The sequence below is a fragment of the Caretta caretta genome, chromosome 1 (assembly GCF_965140235.1).
Source record: "Caretta caretta isolate rCarCar2 chromosome 1, rCarCar1.hap1, whole genome shotgun sequence".
In the NCBI taxonomy this organism is placed as follows: domain Eukaryota; kingdom Metazoa; phylum Chordata; order Testudines; family Cheloniidae; genus Caretta; species Caretta caretta.
In genome coordinates, this window is record NC_134206.1 from 261,531,893 (window position 1) to 261,559,578 (window position 27,686).

Sequence of the window (27,686 nt, forward strand, 5' to 3'; positions counted from 1 at the left end):
CTTGTCAGTTGGTTGGTGACTAAAGCACTGTCTCGGACTATCCCAACTTGTATGGATTTGGGACACACGACTACAAGGAGCCAGATAGGAGCTTCATGAAAGACCTAATGGTTGAGTCTCTCTCGAGCCATCAGGACTCCCTTTACAAGATTTACAGTAGAAAAGTGACCTGTTACTGGCAGCACAGTTCCACAACTTGCCCTCTGGACCCGTGTCCTTTCTGGCCGGTGAAGGCCAAGACGGAAGACTTAGTTTCACTGCTGGAGATGGTCAATGCCATCTTTAAGGAGAGCAGTTTATCAAACTCTGTTAAGGAAGCTGTTGTATGGTATTTACTCAAGGAATCATCTCTTGAGGCTGACAACCTATTATCAAGAATCTAACCTTTTTGATTAATCTTAAGAAGGTTGTGGTGAGAACTCTAGGAGTACCAGATGCTTCTGATTTCCTTGTCCCATGTCAATCTGGGTTCAGACTTTGGAACAGCACATTAATTGCACTGATGATGATAATTATTTATCTTCTCTGGTGCCAGAAAAAGATTAGGTATTCACAGTTAGATCTAACACTTTATCAGTTGCCTTTGATACTATTGATTACGAGGAGATAATGACTTGCCTACAGACTGTAACAGGCGTTGATGAGGCTTCTTTTGGGCAGTTCTGTTCATTCTGTACTGAGCATTCTTAGAGGGAGGTAGTGGACAGTTCCTGGTCATCCCCAAGGGTTCTTTTGTGTAGTGTCCCATAGGTTCCATTGTGCCTCCCCTCCTACTTAATGTATATATGGGGCCAGTGAGAGAGGTAATGAGGAGACCTGGGCTGCAGTGTTTTCATTATGTTGAAGACAACCAGCTTTCTATTTCACCTGAGCCTACAAGTTATGTCAATTGCTTTACCCAGTGTTTGGTTAAGACTGGGGCATAAAATTGAGTTAGCTTACTGAAGCTCCGTCTGGAAAACATTAATGTTGGTGGGTAGGAGTAAGCAACTAGGAGATATGGCTGAAATTGTCCCCCTCATATTGAGAATATGTGTCCACCATTCATCAGTAGAGTTTGCAATCCGGGTGGTGTTACTGGATCCCCAACTGCTGGTAGAAGCAGTTTCTAGGACTGTCTTTCTCCCCAGTCTTCATCTGACCAGGAGAACAGTAATTTTTTTCTACCACCATCCATGTCTAAGATTAAAGAGTGAAATGCTCCCTACATGGATCTACACCTTAAATCAAACCAGAAACTGAAGCTGATGCAGAATATGGCAGCCTACTTAATAAGAAATGTATCTTGCTAGGAGTAAATGATTTGTGCTCTACAATCTGCCCTGGCTGTCTGAGTTTCCAAATGAAGTTTAAGGTATTGATTTTGACCTTTAAGCCCTAAACTGGCTAACATCTTGGTTACTTGAGAGACCACCTCTCTGCCCATATATTACTGTCACAGCTGCACTCAGTCATGGCACTTAAGTTGGCGCTCTCTTCCTATAAAGAGAGGGAGTTGTTGGCAGCGCACATACTAGCAGATAATCTCCACTGTGTCCCTTTGCTCTAAAACAGCCCAAATCATCTGACCGTCAGGACATGCCTCAGGCTCTATTTCTTTACCCAGCATTTTGGAGACAGAGGCCTGGTCTACACTGCAGCTTAAATCGATGTAAGGTGTGAAAAAAAATCATCTCCCTGAGCAACGTAGCTTACATCGACCTAACATGGTGTCTACACTGCCCTATGTTGGCAGGAGATGCTCTCCTGCTGACTTAACTTCAACCTCTCAAGGAGGTGGAGTACTGAAGTCAATGGGAGAGCACTCTTTCATCGACTCATCGTGTCTTCACCAGACCCACTAAATTCATGACACTGCATCAAACGCAGCAGTGCCAATTTAGCGTGCAGTATAGACAAGCCCAGAGAGTCATGATAAGGGCTGGTACTTATGATAAGGAAGGTATTATTTCTTGGATTTTATTTAATCTGTGGTTCATTATTTCCTGAGTTTGTGGTAAGGAACCACTGCTTATCCAATCCTTTTATAGGACTATAACTTAAATTTTTATGGCAACAGTCTCTAGAACCTGGGATAACTGTAATTTTAGTAAATTATACATCAAAATAAATAATAATTGTGATGATTTATGAATGTTTATGTATAGCTTATGTTGCTTGCAGTGTTGGTATAGCTGTGCTGGTCCCAGGATATTAGAGAAACAAGATGGGTGAGGTAAAAATCTTTTACTAGACAAACTTCTGTTGGTGAAAGATGAGCTTTTGAGCTACACAGAGCTCTGCTACACAGACACCTGAAGAAGAGCTCTGTTTAGCTCGAAAGCTTGTCTCTTTCTCCAACAGAAGGTGATCCAATAAAAGATATTACCTCACCCACCTTGTCTCTCTATGTACATCTTATGAATTCCAGTTCGATTTTGTTAACTGTCAGTATCCTTATGTTTTTGGCTGTCTTTTACTATATTCTTACATCAAAGCCCTTGTGCTAAGGAGGAAGGGAGGAATGTTGGTGTGTCTGACTTTGAACAGGACAATCATCAGCACCTGAATAGATCACCCCTAGCAAAACAAGGGGTAGCTGCAGCCTGGGTGGAGTTCTGCCCAGCTTGTCTAGACAGTGCTAGGATTTTGAGAACTCAGATGTAGACACTGGGGAATTAGAGGGACTCAGAGCCAGAGGAAGCTTAGGCAGCACAGCACTGACTGCAAAGGTCAGAGAGAGACTGACTAGGATTCAGAGAAGAAGCCATATGCAGGAGCAGGGATTCTGAACTCCTCAAAGGTCTCTGACCTAAGTCAAATAACATTCCAGAGGCGTAAGGAAACTGAGGCAGGTTAATGAAAGTATGCATTTGCTATTTTGTGTAGATCTGTGCATTTCTTGTGCTAGCTAAAGGAATGAGTGATTGGTTTTCTGAATCCTTACAAAGCCTGCATGTCCACCTGCTTTTGTTATCATGTGTCTTTGCACAGATGAAATGCAAACCCAGAGCACCCATGATGTTGGAGCTCTGAGAAAGGATGTGCATAGCTATTGGGGAGTCAGAGGGTGAGGGGTGGCAGCACTGGTGTAGGGGGTGTAGGGCACCTGGGCTGCAGGGTCCCTTTTCTACAAATGTGTGACAGAGAACCTGTGCCCAGGAAGCATACCAGTGTTGCCAAGGAAAGAGAGAGTGCTGCAGCCTACTCAGTGCAAGGGAAGCTCAATGCCACATAGATCTAGCATGTTGGGACCCAAACACTACAGCTTGTGAGCTACAACAGGGTTGTGTGACAACAATACACCCCAGAACCTTGTCATGGAGTGTCAAGCCCATTCTCTTACACCCACTAAGAACATTCTTTTCGGTTCTGAAGTTTTCTGGTGCAGTGTTGCTCTAGATGAGGGAGAAGTTCATGGTAAGCCGAAAAACCTCAAGTTTTCTCTCTCATCATGGACTTGCTCAACCTAGAGTGTTTGCTCCCTTTGGGAGGCCAATCAAAAATAAGCTACAAAACTACAGTGCCTTATCCCAACATGGAGTATGTGTACAGAGCTAGCCTGTGTAACCATGTTTTCTATTTATCCTTCCTCACATGTTCCTTCCGTTTGTTAAACCCACTCACTACATCTTGTCTTATGTTAGATTGTGAACCATTCAGTGCAGGGCATGTCTATTACTGTGCCCCTCTGGTGCCCAGCACAACAGGGCCTTCATTCTGGGCTATGAAAAAATAAAAAGCATAAGGCATCACTGTTTGTGAAGAAGTAGTGGAAAGCTCAGCAGATGAGACGTAGGAGAGAAGTAACTCAGGCTGCAAGTCCCCAAGAACCAGCAAAACCAAGATTTTTACAAAGTGTATAGTACAGAAATGTAAGAGATGTCCCCCCACAGGAGTCTCATTACCTCTACATTCAGTGGGACTATCCTATCAGGAAGAGATATGAACTCCCAAGTCCTTTCTTTATGGCACCCAATAGCCCACAGGACCTGAAACTCAGTGGCTGCAGACTGCCACATTTACACTCCAACCACATTAGGAAAATGCCCTGATGTTACCAATGGTTGTCAGTAACGGGTCCCATTGAACTGGTATTAAACGTGGTTTAACTGCTAGAATAGAGGAGATAAATCATTGTCAATACTGTTACAGAAAACATGTTAGACAGCACATTCCACCAGGTTCAGCTTTCTGCAACAGAGTTGTAAATAGTTTTGTCCTATTCCCTCTAATAAGTAACCCATTTTAATATCTGTTGAGGGGAGTCCCGACAAGCCCTTTGCTGACGACCACTATCAAAAGGTCATTTTCCTCCTATAGATTGGCTGGTGAGGAGCTCAAGAAATCCAATACACAGACTTAGAGGTTTTCTTTCGCCTTTCAGTAGGTGGCAGGGATGTCGGTTGTGGATAATTCTGATGCTTCCTTATCAATTCCTAGAGTTGAGATTTTAATTAAAAGCATTAGCCTCTCCATTCTTATACCATTAGCACATAGGAGAAATCCATTCTGGAGATAGAGAATCTCTCCAAGCCTTATTGCTTTCCAATCCCTCCCTCCTTCTCCCACCCTTGAGGCCATGCATTGCAACTACTATCCCGACAGACTGATCTTCAAAAGTCTTCAGTCCCACTCCTCAATTATCTATAGTAATACACAGAACTCCCCTCCCTGCAGCCCAGAGAAGGGAATCCATTTATCCCTCACTGTCTGTCATGTGTGACAATCTGTACCTTTATGTTCACCACTTTTACAAGACTGATAAATTTTGTACAAAGTATGCCTGGTGAGGTATCATTTGAAAATCCATAATCTGCTGAACATTATAATCCGAGTAAAATGTGTGTGGAGACATTATATGTAAAGTTATAAAATTCTACAGTATGATGTTACTAAAATATAGTCTAAATCTCAGGAAACAGCCACAAACCAGTTCCTCAGAGACAAAAGGCAAACTGATGCCTCAGGCAGATGTCAATTAAATTAAATGGGCTATCACCTGGTTGAGCGGCCATTCTTTGGCAGGAAAAAGGGGTGTGAATGAGAATTTTACATCTTGGCAACAAACAGCTGGAGGTTCCAGTCTCCATAGACTGACTGTCTCCTGAACCTCAGCTGCAGATGATTTTTAAAGAAAAGAGAGCTATAAGAAAGGAGAACAGAGGCCTCAAAATATTCCTCCTTTCTCTCTATCCACAGCAACCACAACACCTGATAAACTTCTTTGAACTGAGGGGGGGGAAATCCTGTATGAAAGGAGTTCAGCCAGGAAGACTGCTAAGACGTGTGGTGAGAGAAATCTTTGCTTTGAATTTACTTAACTTGATAAGTTAGGTATTCGTTTGGTTTTATCTTTTATTTCTTTGTAACCAGTTCTGACTTTTATGCCTCATTACGTTTAATCACTTTCTGCAGTTAATAAACTCGGTTTATTGCTTTATCTAAATCAGTGTGCATTTGGATTGAAGTGTTTGGGATAACAAGATTTGTGCATATTATTTTCTATTGATGAAATAACGGACTTGATATGAGCATGTGTTGTCCAGAAAAGGGCTGGGCAGTACAAGATGCACATGTCTGGGAACAAGTCTTGGACTGGGAAGTTGCTGGTGTCACTCTGCAATATAATTCAGGAGTGACTGGCTAGAGCACTCATCGCTCAGCTGGAAGTAATTTACATGCTAGATGCTGTGTGAGAGCAGGCCAGGAGTGGTTGCTCTCACAGCGAAGCAGTGTAAAGGGTACCCCCAGCTGGAAAATTATGGGGACACTGTTGTTCAACGGTCCAGACTGTACTCTGGGTAATGTCACATCATGTTCCTATGGCATCATACTAGGCTACTACAGCACTCCTGACCTAGGGGATCATGAATCAAATCTTTGTTTTCCATACAGCAGAGCAGACAATGAAAGTCATGCATATCAGCTCAGACTCCATTTTTCATCTCTGTCTTACTCTGCAGAACCTGAAAGTAAAATTCGGACTTGAAGAGGGGTCAAGGCCACGAAACAGAAAGTCATATCAAAATAGCCAAGTTCCCGTTACCTAGTGTGAGAAATAAGTAGAACTGTGAACCATGTTCGTTCTAAGAATGAAACAGTGGGGGAGGAGTAGATCTGATCTAAGAAATGGAGGTCAAAAGTAATAGACAAAACATTTCAGTACACATCCTGTGTTTGCACCTGGGGCTCAGAGAGAGACACCAAAGTCAATGCAGGAAAACAGAATAATGAAGGATGTCAAGGTCTTGGATGGTACTCTGTACCCCACCCGTCCAAGGAAATAGATATACTGCAGCACCCCTCCACTCCTATGGGTAATAAGACATGCTGGAGGCTCCTCTCATTCTTGCGAGTAAAAACAACAGATGAAAGCCACAACTGGTTTCTAGTCATGCAGCTCTGCAGCACTGGACAGGTACTGAATGCACATGCCCATAATCCCAATATCACACTGGTGGAGGGGAGGGGAGCGAGGTGTCAGGGGGTACGTAGTAATGTCTGAATCCAAAATCAACTGCCAGACAACTGGCAGAGTTAGAAGGAACTAAATACTACAACTCGACTAAAAAACCTTGAAGTGGGAGTTTGAACATTCTGTTTTGCTGTCAAATCAATATGTGGGTGAGGGAAAGATTCAATCTCCCTTTGCTCTGACAAACAAGGCTCCACACCAACCATTTCCTAACACATGTATCTTGTTCTTGTGTCACACCCAAAACTAAACCTCAGACTTGCTGACTTAATTCAAAGCTTCAGGAGAACCAGTAAAGAGCAGCCAGCTGTTTACTTATCTCCTCCTCAGGTATGTCTTGAATTTTTCTCTTCTGTTTATTACCCTCTTGTAAAAAATTAGATAAGAGCCACAAAGATGTTTGATGGTTTCCTTTGTTAGCTCAGGGTGGGGTTCTCCAAGTGCCATCTGATCAGAAACAGAAATCTCTAACCAACCCTTGGGCAGCTGGCTCCTTCTCCTCAACCTCCATCCCAAAAGGCAATCTTATGTCAACCTAACTATGTGAGTGTCTACACTAAAATTTTTCTCCCGCCAATGTAACTGTCCTGCTATGCTGACTTAACTAACTTCACCTCCACAAGAGGTATAGAGTCAGTGTAGTAATGTTGACTCAGTGTCAGTGTAGACACTGCATTGCTTAAGTCTACTGTTACTGGCTTTCAGAAGCCATCCCACAATGCCTCACACTGACAGAACACTTGGTACAAGCACTCCTGGCAAGGACATGCACCACTGACACAAGGAGCGTAGTGTGGATACGCAAAAGCAATTTAATTACTGCAGCAGCTGTATGCAGACATAGCTTAGGTCAACATAATTTTGGAGTGTAGACAAACACAAACACTATTTCTCTCACATTGTGGGAGCTTCAGCACATTAAGGACAGTGATCTCAAAGGAACTCCCAAATCATCTTCACAGCTCATTTCCAAATACAAAGTTAGCAAAAAGACACTGGATATCAACATGCATTAAAAACACCAAGATAGTGGGGAAAAAACCAGGAGAGCTGGAAATGACAGAGAGGTCTACCACCAGTATCCTGTTCCATACCATTCCTTCTCCTACACAACTTCAGGGAAATCAGATGGGACACACACAGTTGATCTTAATGGGTAATTCCCACTCAGGACCTGATCTAAGGGCCACTGAAGTCAATGGAAAATACAACGAGGAGTCCTTATGGCACCTTAGAGACTAACAAATTTATTTGGGGATAAGCTTTCATGGGCTATAACCCATTTCATTAGATGCATCTGATGAAGTGGGTTATAGCCCACAAAAGCTTATGCCCAAATAAATGTGTTAGTCTCTAAGGTACCACAAGGACTCCTCATTGTTTTTGCAGATACAGATTAACACGGCTACCCCTCTGAAACCTGAAGTCAATGGGAATCTTTGGATCAGGCCCTCATTGCTCTAGAAGAAGCTGAAACCTCCTGTGCCCACAGTGTATGTGGCAGGGGTGGGAAGAAGAAAGAACACTTCACAATCAAGGGTATAAGCAACTAATAAATGTATACATATTGTACACAAACTGTTAAAATGGAGTTAAGGTTGAGAGTATGTATCAGTAATTTAAGGGTAAAAACCATTTACACGATGTTGCCATTATTCCAAAACCAAGCATTAGAAACTCAGGAAATTCAAAGTTATGGTTATACTTAAAAGAAATCCAAACATGGTAAGGCAAGAAACACAATTAAGGCACCTAAACAGCCTTCACACTGCCCTTTAGCGATGCCATTCAATAATCCTATGATTCATGCATAATAGTATTCATGAACTCTGATTAAATTTAAAGAGATGTTTTTCCCAGCACATTTTTCGTTTGGTGGCAGCACTACAGGACCAAGTTAACATTACAGTAGAACCTCAGAATTTCAAACACCTTGGGAATGGAGGTTGTTCGTAACTCTGAAATGTTTGTAACTCTGAACAAAACATTATGGTTGTTCTTTCCAAAGTTTACAACTGAGTAATGACTTAATACAGCTTTGAAACTTTACTATGCAGAAGAAAAATGCTGGTTTTAACCATTTTAATTTAAATGAAACAAACACAGAAATAGTTTCCTTACCTTGTCAAAAAAAATTTAATACTTTCCCTTTATTTTTTTTTAATAGTAGTTTATGTTTAACATAGAACTGTCCTGTATTTGCTTTTTTTTTTGGGTCTCTGCTGCTGCCCGATTGCGTACTTCCTGTTCCAAATGACATGTGTGGTTGACCGATCAGTTTGTAACACTAGTGTTCATAACTCTGAAGTTCTACTGTATTTGGATACCTTAACTGTGCATTTCTTAGCTTAACATGTTTGGATATCTTAAGTGTAACCTCAACTCTGCACTTTCTGGGTTTATAATAACTGGCTTTGGAATAACTCCGACATCTCCATAATGTTTTTATCTTTAAGTTACTGATATGTACTCTCAAATTTAACTCCATCTTATCAGTTTTTTGTCTGGAAATGTACTTTGTTTTTAAAAATGTCATACATAAACCGTAAACGATAAACTCAAAGAAAACATTCCCATGAAATATTTCTAATGACTTGAAGATGTGTAGTACAAACTTTAAATCTTTAATTTTAACTTTTAGGAACAGATTCATCAACACACCAAAGCAGCACAACCAGTCAGAGAGCACCAACCAGTTAAGCTGGGTTTATAGCTGCTCTGCAGCACCTGAGCAGCACAAAGCAGGTAAAGCATATGAGTGAATCTGGCCCTTAATTTGCAACTGTCTTACTGGTTCAGAGGGCTGGGTTAGCGAGACTGGCATTACATGAAGGGAAGACTAGGGCTTGGGGGGAATGACTCCAGAAGTCCCACTGTCTTTGTGGTTTAGGTGTTCCCCCTTCATTTCTCAGTTCCCTCAGCAACGCTGCCTCAATGTACAATGAAGCCGAGCCAAGACAAGTGGCATGAGTAGCCTTTCCAGCACTAATATCCAAAACTAGAAGAGGAGTACTTGTGGCACCTTAGAAACTAACAAATTTATTTGAGCATAAGCTTTTGTGAGCTACAGCTCACTTCATCGGATGTGAGCTGTAGCTCACGAAAGCTTATGCTCAAATAAATTTGTTAGTCTCTAAGGTGCCACAAGTAACCTTTTCTTTTTGCGGATACAGACTAACACGGCTGCTACTCTGAAACCAAAGCTAGAATGTAGCCACGGAATCTTTAGACACCAGTGACACTTGGGCCCAGTATTCTACTAATGAGAACTCGACACATTGTGTCTCACTTCCCCTTATACACTATGTCTACACGGAAAGTACTTCAGCAGCACAGCTGCAGATAACCTGCTGTAGGGTGGATATTTTCTAAGCAATGGAAGGGGTTTTACTGTCACTGTAGTTAATCCAGCCCCTCAAGAGGCAGTGCCTAGGTCAATGCAAGAATTCTTCCATCGACCTAGCAGCATCTATGCCAGGGGTTAGGTCGGCTTAACTACATATCGCAGCCATATAGCTAGGTCAACCTAAATGTTAGGTGCAGGCCAGGCCCAAGTAATTTCAACCAACAGAATTGTAACATACAAATTAGCTGCAGAGGAAGGGTGGTAGATGGCTGAGATAAGTTTGATGTCAATTACTTCAGTTGTTGATCTGAACCAGTCTTTAGCATACACAACAGCAAATAGGTAAAATAATAATTAAAAGCTTAATTACAACTTAGTTTCTTTAAAAGATAGCCTACACAGAAGATTTCAATTCATTTTAACTGTTTGAAAAGTTTGATGTGTGTATGTTATTCCACTGTTAAAATGATTAGGAACAAAGAAAAACCTGACACAGTGCTAAGTTTCTTTAAAAACTCAGCTTTTAGTTAATTTGAACACAAATCAATTAACAAATCTATTTGTCAGTTCCCAGAAAATTCATTCTGTACTTTAAGAGTGCTGCAATTTTGTTGAGAATATGATGTATTTTTCCATACAAAACAAAGAGGTTGAATCCATATTTAAGTGCAAAACAGAAAACATTACCTATGATCACAACCAGACCCTCTAAAATGAATAAGCATCACTTTAATTAAACATTTCATCTCATTTATAGAAGAGATACAGAATTGGAAATAAATGTCTGCTTCCATTAACTCTTGGTATGCAGTGTGCATTGCTAAAAACCCTCAGAGTTTAAAAAATTAAGAAAGGGTCAGGAAGGACACCTATAGCTTTTCAGTCTCCAAATGAGCGGGGAAGGGTGAGGAGGCTCTCTGACAGGAATCCTTTGATTCATCCATTCTTGGACCAGACTTTACGTCTGTCCCTTTGATGAATAATCTCTCCTCTGCCCAAACAAATATTTCTGCCAACTTGGCAAAATGCCTGGGCAAAAAAAAATTAAAAAGTCCATTCCCAGCCTCTGTCACAAAAAGCAAAGATCTGAACAAGCAAAAAGAAAAAGTTTTGCTTGCAAAAGGGCTGTCCAGAGGAGGAGTGGGCTGCATTGCCCGGGGAGGGGGACCCCAGAGAATTCTGTCCAGTCCCCCTCAAAGGTAATTTCCATACATGATTTTATTGCCCTGGACTATGCCTCTTTGGAAAGCAGTCTGTATTTATACATTTATTGCTTTGTTACAGGGACATCTAAGAGTCAATTGCCGCCTATGGAATCCTTGAATTCATCCTCCGCTTCCTATAACTCCAGTGAGGAGAAAGCTGAGTAAGTTGCAGATTTTCACCGGCAGTGAACTAAATCAGCAAGCATGTTTTATTAATCAAGGAAGGTACAAATGCATACAACTCAATGTTTGGTTGTATTTGTTTAAAATGGAAATAAACAGGCATACCAGATACAGCCCTTAGGCTCCTGGCAAGTTGTCAATGTAGCTCTCAGTGTAATGTACAGACTCTCCCCGCACACCCAAGGTCAGACTCAGAGGCAGGATGCAGCATGTTTTAAGAGATGTGATCAGAGTCAGAGATATGGCAAAACGCCCCACCCCATGCCCCGAGAAGCAGACAAGCTAAAAGTGAACTGCAGCACAAAAAGTAAAAATGAGTTAATTCCAAATTTCTGTGCTATGTGCTGCTAACCGGACCATGTTGAGGGGAGGGGGATTTCAGAATAGAAATAAATCTGAATTAGCCATTAAAAAATTCTTTTGTTTGGTCTGGTACTTCTTGATTCTTGCAGCACTCTCAAAATATGACATCACAAATACCAGCAGTCTCACTGCAACCTCTGGTATTTGTAATTCTGGGTACAATAAGTGAACCAGGAAGTGCCAAGAGGATTTCATAGAGCAAATAAAGCATTTTGAAAGGTTAAAACTTCCATACCATAGGTTCCCCACAGCCTGGTTACTAACAACATTCAGTAGATAAATCTGGGATTAACTCAGTTTTTATTTTTGCTTTATACTCCACCTTAAGGAAAAGAAAGATACCAGCTTGCAGATCTTTACATCTCTCCTGTTTAGTGAGGAATGAAAGACAAACTAGGTGAAACCCTTACACTACTGACAAGTTTTCAGTGTGGCTCTCAGTGTAATGTACAGATTCCCGCCACAGTCTCTTTGATCAGGAGAGTCATAAATGGGGCAATATGGTAGATACTTGTTTATTATCCAAATATATTTGGCACGTTATAATAAAGAAAATAAAGACAGCTCTTGCTTCAAAGAATTTATATCTAAAGTACTGGGTGTGATCAGAGCATACTGGTAGCATATGTCTGTAACATGAGCATAATCCACTTTCAGGGGATTAAAGCAGTTAATAATTCCTTTGGAATTTAAACTATAGTATTTTAGACAACAATCCTGCAATGAGGGATACAGTGCCCTAGTTGCAAAATCTCTTGTCTCTGAGAATCTGAAATGGAGCATGAGAACACCCAGGGATCCATCCCTATATTCCAGAATATAGTTGGAAACTGGAAACAATGACACCAAAGCCCCATCAGCGTAAAACTGTAAACTGGATCAGAGTGGTGATGTTCTAAATTGCACGGAACAGAGAGCCAATGTGCAGCAATGTAATAAAGTGAGTGGAGTCACCCAGAACACACACTCCTTCCATTCTGGATAAGATACACCCAACACTCAGTTTCGGGGCTAGTGGGCTCCATTCTCAATCAGCTTCCATAATCTGTGCAAACAGTTTGAAGGAGAACAGAAGGTGAGACAGTAGGCGTTAGGATTAAGCCTGGTGGATGGGGAGGAAACTGATGTCAGACAAATTCCTGCATAAACTGTCAGAGGAGAGCAAAGCTGGTAAATCCCATGAATCTTTGTTCACTCACCCAGTTGCCAGCAGTAGCTAGAGGGGCATTAAACAGACATGGACGGATTATTTCCTTTGGGCTGGACTGTCCTTACATCCATTCTATCCACTTAAGACATTTAAAACACACCAATACACCAGTGGAATAGTCAGAGTCGACTATCAAAGTTGGCTGAAATAAGACCCCTATTAAGGAGGAGGGAGAAAGAAAACTGCCCCTCAGGCTCTGCACTGCAGCTGTCAACCAGAATAATGCCTTCTCTGATACTAGGATATGTCTACACTGGCAGAGTGACAGCGCTGCTCAGACAGCGCTGAAGGGAAACCGCTGTTGTGTGTTCAGCTGCGTGCACAATAGCGTGTTCACACTTGCAGCGGTATTCGGAGCGGTGCACCCTGGGCAGCTATCCCACAGAGCATCATCTCCTCCTCTTCTGCTGCTAAGAGCTGTGGGAAGGCAGAGGGTGTGGTGGGGCATCCTGGGTCCTGTCCAAATACCCCATGATGCATTGCTTCGCATCCCAGCAATCCCTGTGCTTCTGTCCGCATTTGGCACCATCTTTCAACGGTTTGTGTACTGCGTGCTCTGCCTCTTCGGTCTGCAGGAACAGATCCTGAACTGTTGACTAGTATGCTGCTCGCACTGACCAACACGTCATGAGTGGCAGTGGCATTATTCCTTAAACTACAAAGGTAAGAGGAGTGCGACATTGATCTCGCCACACGTACTGGCTACGACACGAGATTGCTTGTGGCATTCATGGAGGTGCTGACCACAGTGGAATGCCGCTTTTGGGCTCGGGAAACAAGCACTGAGTGATGGGATCACATCGTCATGCACGTCTGAGATAACAAGTAGTGGCTGCAGAACTTTCGGATGAGGAAAGCCACATTCATGGGACTGTGTGATGAGCTCGCCCCAGCCCTGCAGCGCAAGGACATGAGAATGAAAGCTACCCTGTCGTTGGAGAAGCGCGTGGCGATTGCACTGTGGAAGCTGGCTACTCCAGACTGCTACCGATCGGTTGCACTACTAATCGCATTCTGCTCCGAAAAACAGACACTCTGGGCAACGTGCATGACTTTGTGGATGGCTTTGCACAAATGGGCTTCCCTAACTGTGGAGGGGCGATAGATGGCATGCATATTCCAATTCTGACACCAGACCACCTAGCACATTAATCAGAAGGGGTATTTCTCTATGGTTCTCCAGGCACTTGTGGATCACTGTGGGCGTCTCACGGACATTAACGCAGGCTGGTCCGGAAAGATGCATAACACACAGTGTTCTTTCGTAACACTGGCCTGTTCAGGAAGCTGCAAGCAGGGACTTTCTTCCTGGACCAGAAGATCACCGCAGGGGAACTCAAAATGCCCATTGTGATCCTAGGAGACCCCGCCTACCCCTTAATGTCATGATTTATGAAGCCATACACAGGGCAATTTGACAGCAACAAGGAGCAGTTCAACATCAGGCTGAGCAAGTGAAGAATGACTGTTGAGTGTGCTTTTGGCCGTTTAAAAACCCGTTGACGCTGCCTATATGGGAAGCTGGACCTGGCCAATGACAATATTCCTATGCTTATAGCCGCATGCTGTACACTCCATAATATTTGTGAAGGGAACGGTGAAAGCTTCACTCACGGCTGGACCGCTGAGGCTCAGCACCTCGAGGCTAAATTTGAACAGCCAGAAATCAGGGCTATTAGAGGGGCACAGTGAGAGGCCATAAGGATCAGGGATGCCTTGAGGCAGCAATTTGAAGCTGAAAGCCACTAATATTTGTTGCTATGCTTGAGAGTGCAGTCCTTGTAATACTAGGAGGTTATTGTGATTGGTGCAGATGATGCAATATGAAGGTTTAAGGTAACTGCCTGTTGCTTTGCAGGGCTCTGTTTGCTTTCAATTAATAGAATAAAGATTGCTTTCAAACCAACACAATTCTTTTATTAAAAACAACAACTGGAGGAGAGCGACAACAACAACAAAAAACACATCAGAACTGAGCGGGATGGGAGGTCCCAGGAGGAAGTGGGGTCCTGGGATGGTTAAAGATTTGTGTATGTACAGGGATCATATCCAACCTTCTCCTTTGGAGTACAGTGCAGCAGGTATTGTACTTCAACAGGGATAAACTGCAGAGGGACTGGTGTTGAGTGCAGTGGGTACTGGGAGTCCGCAGGGCTGGACTGTGATGGGGGAGGAGTGGAATGCTGCAGGTACAGACTGGAGCCAGGAGGTTGATAAGAGTGTTTTGACAGTATCCGGGGGCTACATGGGAAAGAATTTTGCGACAGCAGCTGCACGGGAGAGCAGGCACATAGTTGCTCAGTTTGCAGTGCTAATATCGCCTGGAGCATGTCTGTTTGGCGCTCCATAACTTTTGAGAGCCACTCCGTGGCTTCATTTTGGCGCGCCATGTTCTCCTTTTGGTCCCTCTTCTCGCTGTCCTGCCACTCCTTCAATTCCTGTTTTTCGGCCACGGAGTGCATCATAACCTCACACAAAGTCCTCTTTAGTTCTTCGTGGCCGCTTTCTAATTCTGCACAGCCGTTCAGCTGGCGATAACAGAGGGAGGTTGGGCTTCCACGGTCCTCTCTGTGAAGCCAAAACACAACATTTTATAGAAGCAGTATTTTTTGCAACACATAGAACACTGCTTCAGTGATTTAAAACACAGCCAGTATTCACACCTGTCACTAATTGGCTGACCCCAGGCAAACACACATGAGCCACAAGATCACCAAAATGGTGAGCAGCTGCAGGGGCAGGGTAAATCAGTGTTCCCGGTCCCTACTGTACACTGGGCACATGGCTCTTGGGGAGAGCCAGCACTGTAGGGGGGCCTGATAATCATTCCTGTCCCCACATTTTCCACACGCTGAGTTCATTATGGAAGATATCTCGCAGCAGGGGGTGAGCAGAGAATCAAGGGAGGGTCTTCTCCAAGACTGCGGCTTCTGCCCTGGCCCTTATGCGGCTCGCCTGTGTGCAGCAATGGTGCAGTGTTGGCAGAGTGGCGTGGGAAAGTTACCGTTAATGGGGCAAGAAACAAAGCAGTTCTGCCAAAGAACCTGCGGCAGCGGATTGCCCAATGTCTCCATGAGAGTTTCCTGGAGATCTCTGAGGCAGATTCTTGTGAGGGAGTCAATCAACACCCTGTTCTGCCACTCAGACCAGGCATGTGGTGTTATGCGCATCATAGAGACACAAGCCTGATTTCTGTAACCCTCCTGCTCCTAACAACTCGCTTCAGTGATTCCCAAAATCAAATCCACTTACCGGGGCTTCTCTCCTGTTTGTGCTTTGTCAAGATCCAACAGCTGTGGCTGGCTAGCCTCCTCCGGGGTAGAAAAGAGCTCTGGGATGCATGCATCTCTGACCTCCGAGTTGTCCTCTGCCTCTGGGTCCCCCTCCCCCAAGATTCCCTCCTCCTGGCTTGGTCCACTCTCGACTGGCACGCGAGCCACTGAAGTATCCACAGTGGACTTTACAGTGGAGGTGGGTCGCCATAGAGTATCACGTCCACCTCTTTACAAAACCAGCAGCTCATGAGCTTAGCACCGAAGTGGCGATTTGCCTCCCACACCTTGTGGTAGGCGTTCAGCAGCTCCTTCACTTTGACCTTACACTGCAGTGTGTCCCGGTCACGGCCCCTTTCTGTCATGCATCGTGAAATCTGTCTGTAGGTATCATCATTCCTACGGCCGGAGTGCAGCTGGGACTGGACAGCCACCTCTCCCCAAATGCTGATGGGGTCCAGCAGCTCGGCATCGCTCCAAGTGGGGGATCGCCTGGTGTCTGAAGCAGGCATGGCCACCTGGAAAGACGGGCTGAGACCACTGTCTGCATCACCGAGCAAACAGGAAGGGAAGTTCCAAAATTCCAAAGGAATTTATGTGGTAGGGATGACAGTTGGTCACCTGAGGGCAGGGCAGTAGAGTCCAAACCAATGACCAGAGAGGCAAGAACAGGCATTGTGGGACACCTCCTGGAGGCCAATTGCAGCACGGTAATCGACCAGGGTGTCGCTGTTGCCCTGGCACAGAAAGCTGTACGCCTCTCATCAGGGTTTTTGTTTGTTTGTTTTGTTTTGTAAACACAGTGCTGCAACTGCGCAGTTTCTGCGCACTAAGTGGCTTGGCAGTGTGTACACCTCAGGAGTTACAACACAGAAACCTGCTTTACTTCACAGAAACTTGCCAGTGTAGACAAGGCTTTAATCACAAAAGGGGGCTATAGAGAAGCATGAGACACTCGCCCACAGAAGGTGTTCTTTCTCATCAGCATTGCTGGCTCTTTAATGCCTGTCCTTAGAGAGGACAACAGACTGGTTTTCTCGCAGGATTGTGTAAGACACTAACCACAAGGCAACTGGTCCTGCTCTGGCTACAGTTTACAATTGATTTGTACGTGTTACTAGTAGCCAGAGATCAAAATCTACACTAATACAAAGTGCATGTAAAACCAGAGCTTTGACCCTTTTAGTAATTAAGAGATCCCACAGCACATTTTGCAAGGCAGACTGTTGGCTCAGGTATATTGGGCCAAATATCTTCTCCATAACATTTTTGCTGTTTTAACTGACATTTTCTACACGTCCTCAGATACATAAAGTTGTTTGGTTCTATTAAGTAGATGCTGCTGTGACGTTACACCCCATATTCCTCATAGGAATATGGTTATGATATGAATATGGCCTAACTAAGATATATTTTACGCAAGATGGGTCTTGTAAGGTATCATCGGAAAGGTTATAATTTACTGAATATGATTATCCAATTTGTATGCTTGTATCATTTCAGTATCTGAAGTTAGGAATACTGACTATGTAACAATTACAACTGTGTGTGTATTTGGGAAACACTCACCACACAGCAGGCCATCAGCTTTAATGGGCCATTAGGAAGAAACAATAAGACTTTAAAAATACTAAACACTATCTTGTATCAAGGGGTAGCTATGTTAGTCTGTATCCACAAAAACAACAAGGAGTCCGGTGGCACCTCAAAGACTAACAGATTTATTTGAGCATAAGCTTTTGTGGGTAAAAACCTCACTACTTCACATGCATGGAGTGAAAGTTACAGATGCAGACATAAATATACTGACACATGAAGAGAAGGGAGTTACCTCACAAGTGGAGAAACAGGGTTGACAGGGCCAACTCGATCAGGGTGGATGTAGTCCACTCCCAATAATAGATGAGGAGGTGTCAATTCCAGGAGAGGCTGCCTCTGTAATAAGCCAGCCACTCCCAGTCCCTATTCAAGCCCAAATTAATGGTGTTAAATTTGCAAATGAATTTTAGTTCTGCTGTTTCTCTTTGAAGTCTGTTTCTGAAGTTTTTTTGGTTCAAGTATAGCTACTTTCAAATCTGTTATAGAATGTCCAGGAAGACTGAAGTGTTCTCCCACTGGCTTTTGTGTGTTACCATACCTGATGTCCAATTTGTGTCCATTTATTCTTTTACATAGGGACTGTCCGGTTTGGCCAATGTACATGGCGAAGGGGCATTGCTGGCACATGATGGCATATATAACATTAGTAGACATGCAGGTGAATGAGCCTCTGATGGTGTGGCTGATGTGGTTGGGTCCTCTGATGGTGTCACTAGAGTAGATATGGGGAAACAGTAGGCAACGAGGTTTGCTACAGGGATTGGTTCCTAGGTTAGTGTTTCTGTGGTGTGGTGTGTAGTTGCTGGTATTTGCTTCACGTTGGGGGGCTGACTGTAAGCGAGGACTGGCCTGTCTCCCAAGGTCTGTGAGAGTGAGGGATCGTTTTCCAGGATAGGTTGTAGATCGTTGATAATGTGCTGGAGAGGTTTTAGCTGGGGCTGAACGTGATAGCCAGTGGTGTTCTGTTATTTTCCTTTTGGGGCCTGTTCTGTAGTAGGTGATTTCTGGGTACCCGTCTCGCTCTGTCAGTCTGTTTCCTCACTTCCCCAGGTGGGTACTGTAGTTTTAAGAATGCTTGATAAAGATCTTGTAGGTATTTGTCTCTGTCTGAGGGACTGAAGCAAATTCGGTTGTATCTTAGGGCTTGGCTATAGGCAATTGATCACGTGATGTGTCCTGGATGGAAGCTGGAGGCATGTAGGTAAGTATAGCGGTTAGTAGGTTTCCGGTATAGGGTGATGTTTATGTGACCATCACTTATTTGCACTGTAGTGTCCAGGAAATGGATCTCTTGTGTGGACTGGTCCAGGCTTAGGTTAATGGTGGGGTGGAAATTGTTGAAATCCAGGTGGAATTCTTCAAGGTCCTCCTTTCCGTGGGTCCGTATGATAAAATTCATTTGCAAATTTAACACCATTAATTTGGGCTTGAATAGGGACTGGGAGTGGCTGGCTCATTACAGAAGCAGCTTTGCCTCTCCTGGAATTGACACCTCATCTATTGTTGGGAGTGAACTACATCCACCCTGATCGAATTGGTCCTGTCAACACTGGTTCTCCACTTGTGAGGTAACTCCCTTCTCTTCATGTGTCAGTATATTTATGTCTGCATCTGTAACTTTCACTCCATGCATGTGAAGAAGTGAGGTTTTTACCCACAAAAGCTTATGCTCAAATAAATCTGTTAGTCTTTAAGGTGCCACCAGACTCCCTGTTGTTTTTGTAAACACTATCTTGGACTTCTAGTAATTTTCCACTAAAAAGGGGGGGGGGGGGGGGAAACGACTGTCAAGACTAGGAAACAAAAGATTCCCACCTTCATCTTTTTTAAGGCTGGGGAGTAAGGCAAACAGACTCTTCTCCATTGCCTTCCTGCCCAAGAAGACAGGCTGCTGAAAGCACCTGAAGAGACAAAGGAACTAAACTGAGGGAAAGGCAAGGGCTGAATCTAGACTGAGGCTATGGCTACACTATGAGGCTTTTAGAGAGACAGCCATGCTGCTAAAAGGCACGCAGTATAGCTGCTCTTTGTCGGCAGGAGAGAGCTCTACTGCCAACAAAATATTTCCACCCCCCCACAAACGGCACTCCTGAACGACAAAAGTTTTGCCGCCGAAGTGCCAGTGTAGTCAAACCCTGACACAGAGGAGTCGAGTCTGTAAAGAGAAATAACTGGAAATCTAAGCTACAGAAACTCTGCATCCTGCCGAGTGTTAACATTTAGGATGAGAAATCACATTTTGTAATCTGTTTCTTGAGTGAATCAGGCTTAGTTTGCATGTTTTGTTTTATTTGCTTAGCAATCTGCTTTGTTCTATTTGCCTTCTCTTATAATCACTTAAGATTTACCTTTTATAGCTAATGAACTTATTTCTTGTTTATAACATAACCCAGTTTGTGCAATTTATAACTGGGGGAGGTGGGGAGGAGAAGTTGTGAATATCTCTCTTCACATTGAAGGAGAGGGTGAATTTTTATGAGATTGCACTGTAGATCTTTCTATACAGCAGAAGACAATATTATCTTGGGTGTGCTTTCCAGAGGAAAGCTGCACTTGAGTGCTGGGCAATTTCCTAGTTGAATTGTCTCATAGAGAGCTGTTTGCAGACTGTGTGATTCTACACCTGTTGCTCCCTACCTGTGTGGATGCTGCCGGAGAGCCTGATTCAGCAAAACAGGGAGAGGGACCCCAGGCTAGTGGAGCAGGCAGGCTCAGTGAAATCCCAGTACATCAGGTGGCAACCCAGAAGGGGGGTCTAACCCATCACAGCTGCATTCCACCCCGTAAGTGGCTGCACAGCTGTCGCACAAGTGGTCATTTCAGGATGGAGGGAGACAGACAGCTATCTTATCATGTGTTCAATATTCCAATGCCACGGAAAAAATAAGTAATCTACACTAAGAATACAGCTTTGAACTCCAGAATTGTCAATTGGCAACATCTTCCTATTCCTTTTACAGTACACCAGCTTAGAAAAGGGCTGAATGGGGAGCTATTTTTTGTGTTCAATTAACATGTCAAGGGGAAAGGCTGATTCACACTGTTTGCACAATATATATATATTTTTTTTAAATGCAAGTACCCAAAAACTTGACTCTGGAACTAACGAGCTTCCAATAACAGCAAGGCCAAGAACTGAACAGACCATGAACACTCAACTCCTCTCATTGCTCGAAGAGACCCCACTTGGTCAAGGCTCCAGTATACTAGCTGCAGGCACAGTGCACTACTCATTCCCCCTGCTGTACGTGCTCTGGGGGCAATAGAAAATTTGATCTCCAACTCTGACCTTGCACCAGTGGTAACTAAGTAAAAACAAAACGGAAAAAACAGAGAAAAAGAAAGAATTTGAGCCTCTGGTGCCAACAGAATTAATAAAGGCACACCACCCAGTTATTTTAAATCCTCTCTTCATGTACATAAAAGCTTTAGCTCTAACCGTGAGACATTTACATCACACAGTAAAACGCATCCCTCCAACAGGAGGTAGGCAGCCTTGAGAGGGCATTCAAGTGAGCTTAAGTGTACTTGATAACAAATGTTAAAATATGCCACTTTACTCTCCTCCACTTCTAAACAAAATTCCAGTTGGGAACAAGATGCTCTACTCCCAACTCTGTTCTTCTGAGAACACCACCCCACAAATGCACACCCCCAGAACAACATGACACATGCTGGCACTTTAACTTGAGTAGCAGCACCTTGACCTCCTCCAGTACACGGAGCCTAAGCAGTCTTTAGATAGAGGAAGCAAGGGATGTGGAATATGTAATCCTATGTCTGGAGCTCTCTGCACAGTCGAGGTTTTTAGTTAAATGATGTTAGATTCAAGGCTCATGTTTCAGACAATGGAATGAAGGGTACTGGAAGATGAGCCGGCACTACAGGCACTAAACAGCTGCTTCTATGCCCTCCACAAACAGCTTCTCCAATTCACATCACTGTACAGCTGGAGGAACCAGGAACTGGAAAGTACTTCAGTTACCACATTTCTTTCACACACTGCCAAGGCCCTCCAGATGGCAAACAGGGGCTAGACGCAAACCAGAGTCTCAAGAAGTGAGAGGACATGAGATCACCTAATCCAGCTCCAAGCCTCCTCCTGGCTTCTGTGACTAAACAGCATATCTAGGATGTCCGATGCCTGTCTGTCTCCTCATTAAAGGCTTTATGAGAGAGACATGACTGAGAGTGTGTGTTTCTGCAACAGTAGGGGATAGGGAATAAGACCGAGTACCTGAGCATTTTCACAGGCAAGGTGCATGGGGAAGAGGAATGGAGAGGGATAGGGAACCTGGACATTCCCAGTGTTAAAAAGGCAGAGAGTTCTGTACTACAGAGCTCAAAGTAGACACACCAAGCTGCCCTCAGTGTGAGCTCCCTATTGGAGCAGAGGCTGGCTATGTGGCATGTTCCATTTCCAGAGCTAAAAAGGGAATTTTGTTTTGAGTATCTTGGCTTCTCATTTCACAATTGAGCTTTTCATTAACATGCAACCCAGCTTAGGAACATTTTAAACACTACTTTAAAACAGTTATGCCTGATTCATAGAGGACAGACAAACCATACTGGTAATATGATTAGAAGAAACTGGTTTTAAATCATATTTAAGAACAGTTCTGCTATGATAGTTTCTCTTCAGTACACACAGGGCTTTTCAGTGATTTGGGGTGATTTGGAGACACCCTCCCTCCCCAAAGGGACATGATTTTCAAAGGGTTCAGCACCCACCCTTTGCAAATCAGGTATCTTAAGGTATCTCAAAAGTTGGTTGCCCAACATTTGAAGATCCCCAAATCACTAGTCAATTTTGAAAATGTAGATTTAATGCTGTCTCACAACTGCAGACAAGGAAAGATACAACGGCATGGGAAAAACAAACTTCTGATAGATATGCGCTTTGAACCTGACAAATATACTGAGACTACTGACGGCACCAGACAGCATTCAGGTATGTAAACTGAACTGGGGAGGTGAAGGCCCTGTATGGAGTATGGGAATGTTTTCTCCTAGGAAAGACTGTTGAAAATATCTGACTACTGGGACAATCTGGTTTCTCCTAAAGGCAACCAGCTTGCTCTGTAGAATTATTTGTACGTGCCCCATAGATAAAAGTAGGGCTCTCAAGCGATTTAAAAAATTTATCGCGATTAATCGTGCTGTTAAACAAGAATAGAATACCATTTATTTAAATATTTTTGGACTTTTTCTATATTTTCAAATATATTGATTTCAATTACAACACAGAATACAAAGTGTACAGTGCTCACTTTATTTCTGATTACAAATATTTGCACTGTAAAAAATAAAAGAAATAGTATATTTCAATTCACCTTATACAAGTACTGTAGTGTAATCTCTTTATCATGAAAGTTGAAATTACAAATGTACAATTTTGTACAAAAAACCCTGCATTCAAAAATAAAACAATGTAAAACTTTAGAGCCCATGAGTCCAATCAGTCCTACTACTTGTTCAGCCAATTGCTCAAACAAGTTTGTTTACATTTGCAGAAGGTAATGCTCCCTGTTTCTTGTTTACAATATCACCTGAAAGTGAGAACAGGAGCTTGTTTGCATTGAACTGTTGTAGCTAGTGTCGCAAGAATTTACATGCCAGACGCACTAAAGATTCTAATGTCCCTTCATGCTTCACGCACCATGCCAGGGGACATGCATCCATGATGATGACAGGTTCTGCTTGATAACCATCCAAAGCAGTGTAGACCAACGCATGTTCATTTTCATCATCATGAATCAGATGCCACCAGCAGAGGGTTGATTTTCTGTTTTGGTGGTTTGGATTCTGTAGTTTCCGCATCAGAGTGTTGCTCTTTTAAGACTTCTGAAAGCATGCTCCACACCTCATCCCTCTCAGATTTTGGAAAGCACTTCAGATTCTTAAATCTTGAGGCGAGTGCTGTAGCCATTTTTAGAAATTTCACATTGGTATCTTCTGTGCATTCTGTCAAATTTGCAGTGAAAGTGTTCTTAAAATGAACAACATGTGCTGGGTCATCATCCTAGACTGCTATAACATGAAATATATGGCAGAATGTGGGTAAAACAGAGCAGGAGACATACTATTCTCCCCAAAGGTGTTCAGTCACAAATTTAATTAACGCATTATTTTTTTAACAAGCATCATCAGCATGGAAGCATGTCCTCTGGAACAATGGCTGAAGCATGAAGAGGTATATGAATCTTCAGCGCATCTTGCGCATAAATATCTTGCGACGCCAGCTACAACAGTGCCATGCGAATGCCTGTTCTCACTTTCAGGGACATTGTAATTAAGAAGTGGGCAGCATTATCTCCCATAAATATAAACAAACATTTCTCTTAGAGGTTGGCTGAACAAGGAGTAGGACTGAGTGGAGTTGTAGGCACTAAAGTTTTACATTGTTTTGTTTTTGAATGCAGTTATGTAACAAAAAAACCTATGTTTGTAAGTTGCACTTTCATGATAAAGAGATTGCACTACAGTACTTGTATGAGGTGAATTGAAAAATACTATTTCTTTTGTTTATTTTTACAGTGCAAATATTTGTAATAAAAATAATATAAAGTGAGCACTGTACACTTTGTATTCTATGTTGTAATTGAAATAAATATATTTGAAAATGTAGAAAAATATAAAAAATATTTAATACATTTCAGGTGGTATTCTATTGTTTAACAGTGCGATTAATCGCGATACATTTTTTTACTCACGATTAATTTTTTTGAGTTAATCGTGTGAGTTAACTGCGATTAATCGACAGCCCTATATAAAAATAATCACAGGTAGACATGAGTTACTAGTATCCAAGAGAAGAGCAAAATCCATCAAATCAACCCAATCTTCCCTTTTAAATTTGGTGGTGGAATTTTAAAAAGGGGGTCTCTCAAGCCGCCAGGAGCAGATCACAGCCTTACATTGAAGTACTCCAGCTAACAGAGTGATGTTGACAGGTTTTCATTACACAAACTTAGAGTTGACAAACTGTCTTATGATTTTAGATGGGGAAGGCACTATCATTTCAGTGTACACCCCAGGGAATCCTCTTCCCTACCTCCCCTGCCCAAAGAGATAACATAACCACTTTTGGTTTTAGCTGACAATAAAGAGGTGTGTGCGATGGGAGAGGTTTCTTAAAGAGGAAACAGTTGGACTGCCCCTAAGGCTTTTAGGGGAAATGCAGAGAACACCAAAAATAACTCACACCTACTCTTTGGTGCTCCCTTGTTTGCTTGCTCCTCATGCACATGCAAAATGTCACCCAGTTCAGAGTCACCAAATTATTCAGCCCCATTTCTACCAGGCATCTTTGTGTATGTTCAAAAAGCTGTTCCCCATGACTGGTACGGAGAAAGTAAATAAAGACGTGTTATTTACTCCTTCTCATAACACAAGAACTAGGGATCACCAAATGAAATTAATAGGAAGCAGGTTTAAAACAAACAAAAGGAAGTATTTCTTCCTACAATGCAGTCAACCTGTGGAACTCTTTGACAGAGGATGTTGTGAAGGCCAAGACTATAACAGGGTTTAAAAAAGAACTAGAAAGGTCCATCAATGGCTATTAGCCAGGACGTTGTCCCTAATCTGTTTGCCGGAAGCTGGGAATGGGCAACAGGGAATGGATCACTTGATGATTACATGTTCTGTTCATTCCCTCTGAAGCACCTGGTTGGCCACTGTCAGAAGACAGGATACTGGGCTAGATGGACCTTTGGTCTGACCCTGTATTGCCGTTCTTATGTTCTCCAAACCTGATTTAGTCATGCACACATTAAGTTCAGTTTTGCAGTATACTTACCTCATCCATTAACATTACCATGTTACAGCGTCTGCAGATCTTTTCTCCCTGCAACAGAAACTGCTGTTCCCCACAGATTCCTACTAAATGTGTTTCAAACAATCCGTCCAAGGTAGGAACAGAGCTACCTTGCTGCCCTGACATCTTGTATGCATGGAGTAGAAATCTTACCAAGTGTGTGGATATGGACAGACTAATTCACAACAGCCACACGAGAGTTATGGGGAGCTGACAGACAAGAATGGAAGCTCTAAAGGCAGGAAGCCTGCTAAGAGTGATTACCAGAATGTGCAGAGTATGTAAGGCACTTCTAATATGGCACTCACTCTCCAAAAGGCTTTCATAGCAAGCAATACAGCCACTGTATTTTGAGTACACTTAAAAAAACTTGTTGCCAACACTGCTTCTTGGTATTACAGGTAGCCCTAATACTTTAGAAGGCAGTCTGGTGAAATGGGGTGGGGCTCTCACATCTAGCATTTTTTATGCAGAAACTGAGGGTCAGGTGTTTCAACCCGTACATAAACCACCTCCCTTCATTCACAAGCAGGTGACAGAAATGCCCAGAGAGAAGAAAAAAATTTAAATGATACTTACGCGGCATGATCCCCTGGCTCACCAGTTCCTCCCGTGTCCGTCGCTGCTGGAGCTTCAACTGCAGCACTGCAGGATGGCAGAGAGAGAGGAGAGGGGGAAACAGATCAGTCGGAGACACCACAACATGGGGCACATTTTCAAATACACTGTATTTTCCTCTTCTGACTCCAAAATAAGTGAGAACGGAAGAGAAAGCCCACTCCTCCCACCTCACTCATCTGCACTCCTGCAATTGCAGAAGTGGCCTTAAGCAGCAAGGTTTCCGTATTCGCTGTGGGTGATGAGGAGAGGAAGTTGCAAAGGGTCTTGGCAGGACGATAAAAATCCGCAAAGCAGAAAAGCCAGGCCTGTTTCTCAAGAAGCTGTAGAGCACCATGTTCTCTCTCCAAACCATGAACATTTAAAAACAAACAAAATATGGACTGACTGTGCTCCAGTAGGAAGGGTCCAACACTAAAATACCAAACAACCCCTAAAATTGTAATTGCCCATGTATTGATTATTTTTATATAATATCTTGGTCACTAAAATGTATTTGAAGTGCAAGATACATGACTGATTCTCCCCTCTACCTGCAAATTCTGTAGCATCCTCACATCATGTCCTCAAGGTGACATCTAAGGAATATCTAGAGACCCTACCCCAGATTCAAGGGAACCCTTTCACCATTACTGGGATTTTATTTTAGTTTTTGGTGACGCATTAAAATGTTTAATACAAATAAAACTGCTTCAGAGTTTCAAACACAAGCCTTCAACATACTTATTACAACTGCAGCATGCAGCCTTATAGAGGGAGTGGTTTGTCCATTAAAACTATTCATTCAGGAGAGGAGTTGCGGGGGCGTCCATCTAACATCAAAGTACAGCTCCCACAATAAGATGGCCCTTGGAAACCAGAGCTAATACTAATAAATATTGGGTCCTATCCCCTCTGTCAAGGTACTTGTATCTACAGCCTCACAGTAGACAAGCTCTTCCCATTTAAGAAAAGAGCTTTTGCAATTGTTCAAAACAGTCGATACACAGTGTCACATGCTGAATGCCATAGCTCTTTGCCTGGACCCAGAGAAATTGAAAGGCAAAGAAACTGACTTTTTCAGCATTGTCTGCGAGAAGACAGATAAGAAAACCCCAAAACAAATACAATGGAACCACTAACATATGCACATGCCTTACAGACTCATTCATTATTTTATCATAACCCTTGTCCCTCTTCCAATTGCCTCTTTTTTGTCCATCTACCTGAATTTAACCTGTGCACTCTTCAAGGCAAGGATTCATATATTTTAAGGCCAGAAGGGACCATTAGATCACCTAATCTGACTTCCTGTATATTACAGGTCATAGAATTTCACCCAGTTACCCCAGTATTGAGCCCAATAACTTGTGTTTGGCTAAAGCACATCTTCCAGAAAGGCATCCAGTCTTGATCATAAGACTTCAAGAGATGAAGAATCCACCAGATTCATTATGCTAACTGATAAAAATTTGTGCTTTGTTTCTATTTCAGAAAAAAAAAAACAACGAGGAGTCCTTGTGGCACCGTAGAGACTAACAAATGTATTTGGGCATAAGCTTTCCTGGTCTAGAACCCACTTCACCAGATGTAGGAAGTAAATGATACAGGAGCAGGTATAAATATGTGAAAGGA

At 42.9% G+C, this 27,686-nt stretch overlaps 1 protein-coding gene and 1 long non-coding RNA gene across 8 annotated transcripts in view; both read right to left on the reverse strand.

The window, feature by feature from the left end:
* MRTFA (myocardin related transcription factor A) overlaps window positions 1-27,686 on the reverse strand; it is a 182,178-nt gene that overhangs the window by 24,365 nt on the left and 130,127 nt on the right. For all 7 annotated transcript variants that reach the window (XM_048834809.2, XM_048834830.2, XM_048834814.2 and 4 more), the window contains one exon: window positions 26,034-26,099. In XM_048834809.2, coding sequence (XP_048690766.1) covers window positions 26,034-26,099 — 66 coding nt within the window. The remainder of the gene's footprint in view (window positions 1-26,033; window positions 26,100-27,686) is intronic.
* On the reverse strand, window positions 14,660-17,761 carry LOC142070520 (uncharacterized). Its single transcript, XR_012666379.1, has 2 exons — window positions 16,017-17,761; window positions 14,660-15,332 (listed from the first exon to the last, which is right to left on the reverse strand). It is a non-coding gene; the product is annotated as an uncharacterized LOC142070520 (long non-coding RNA).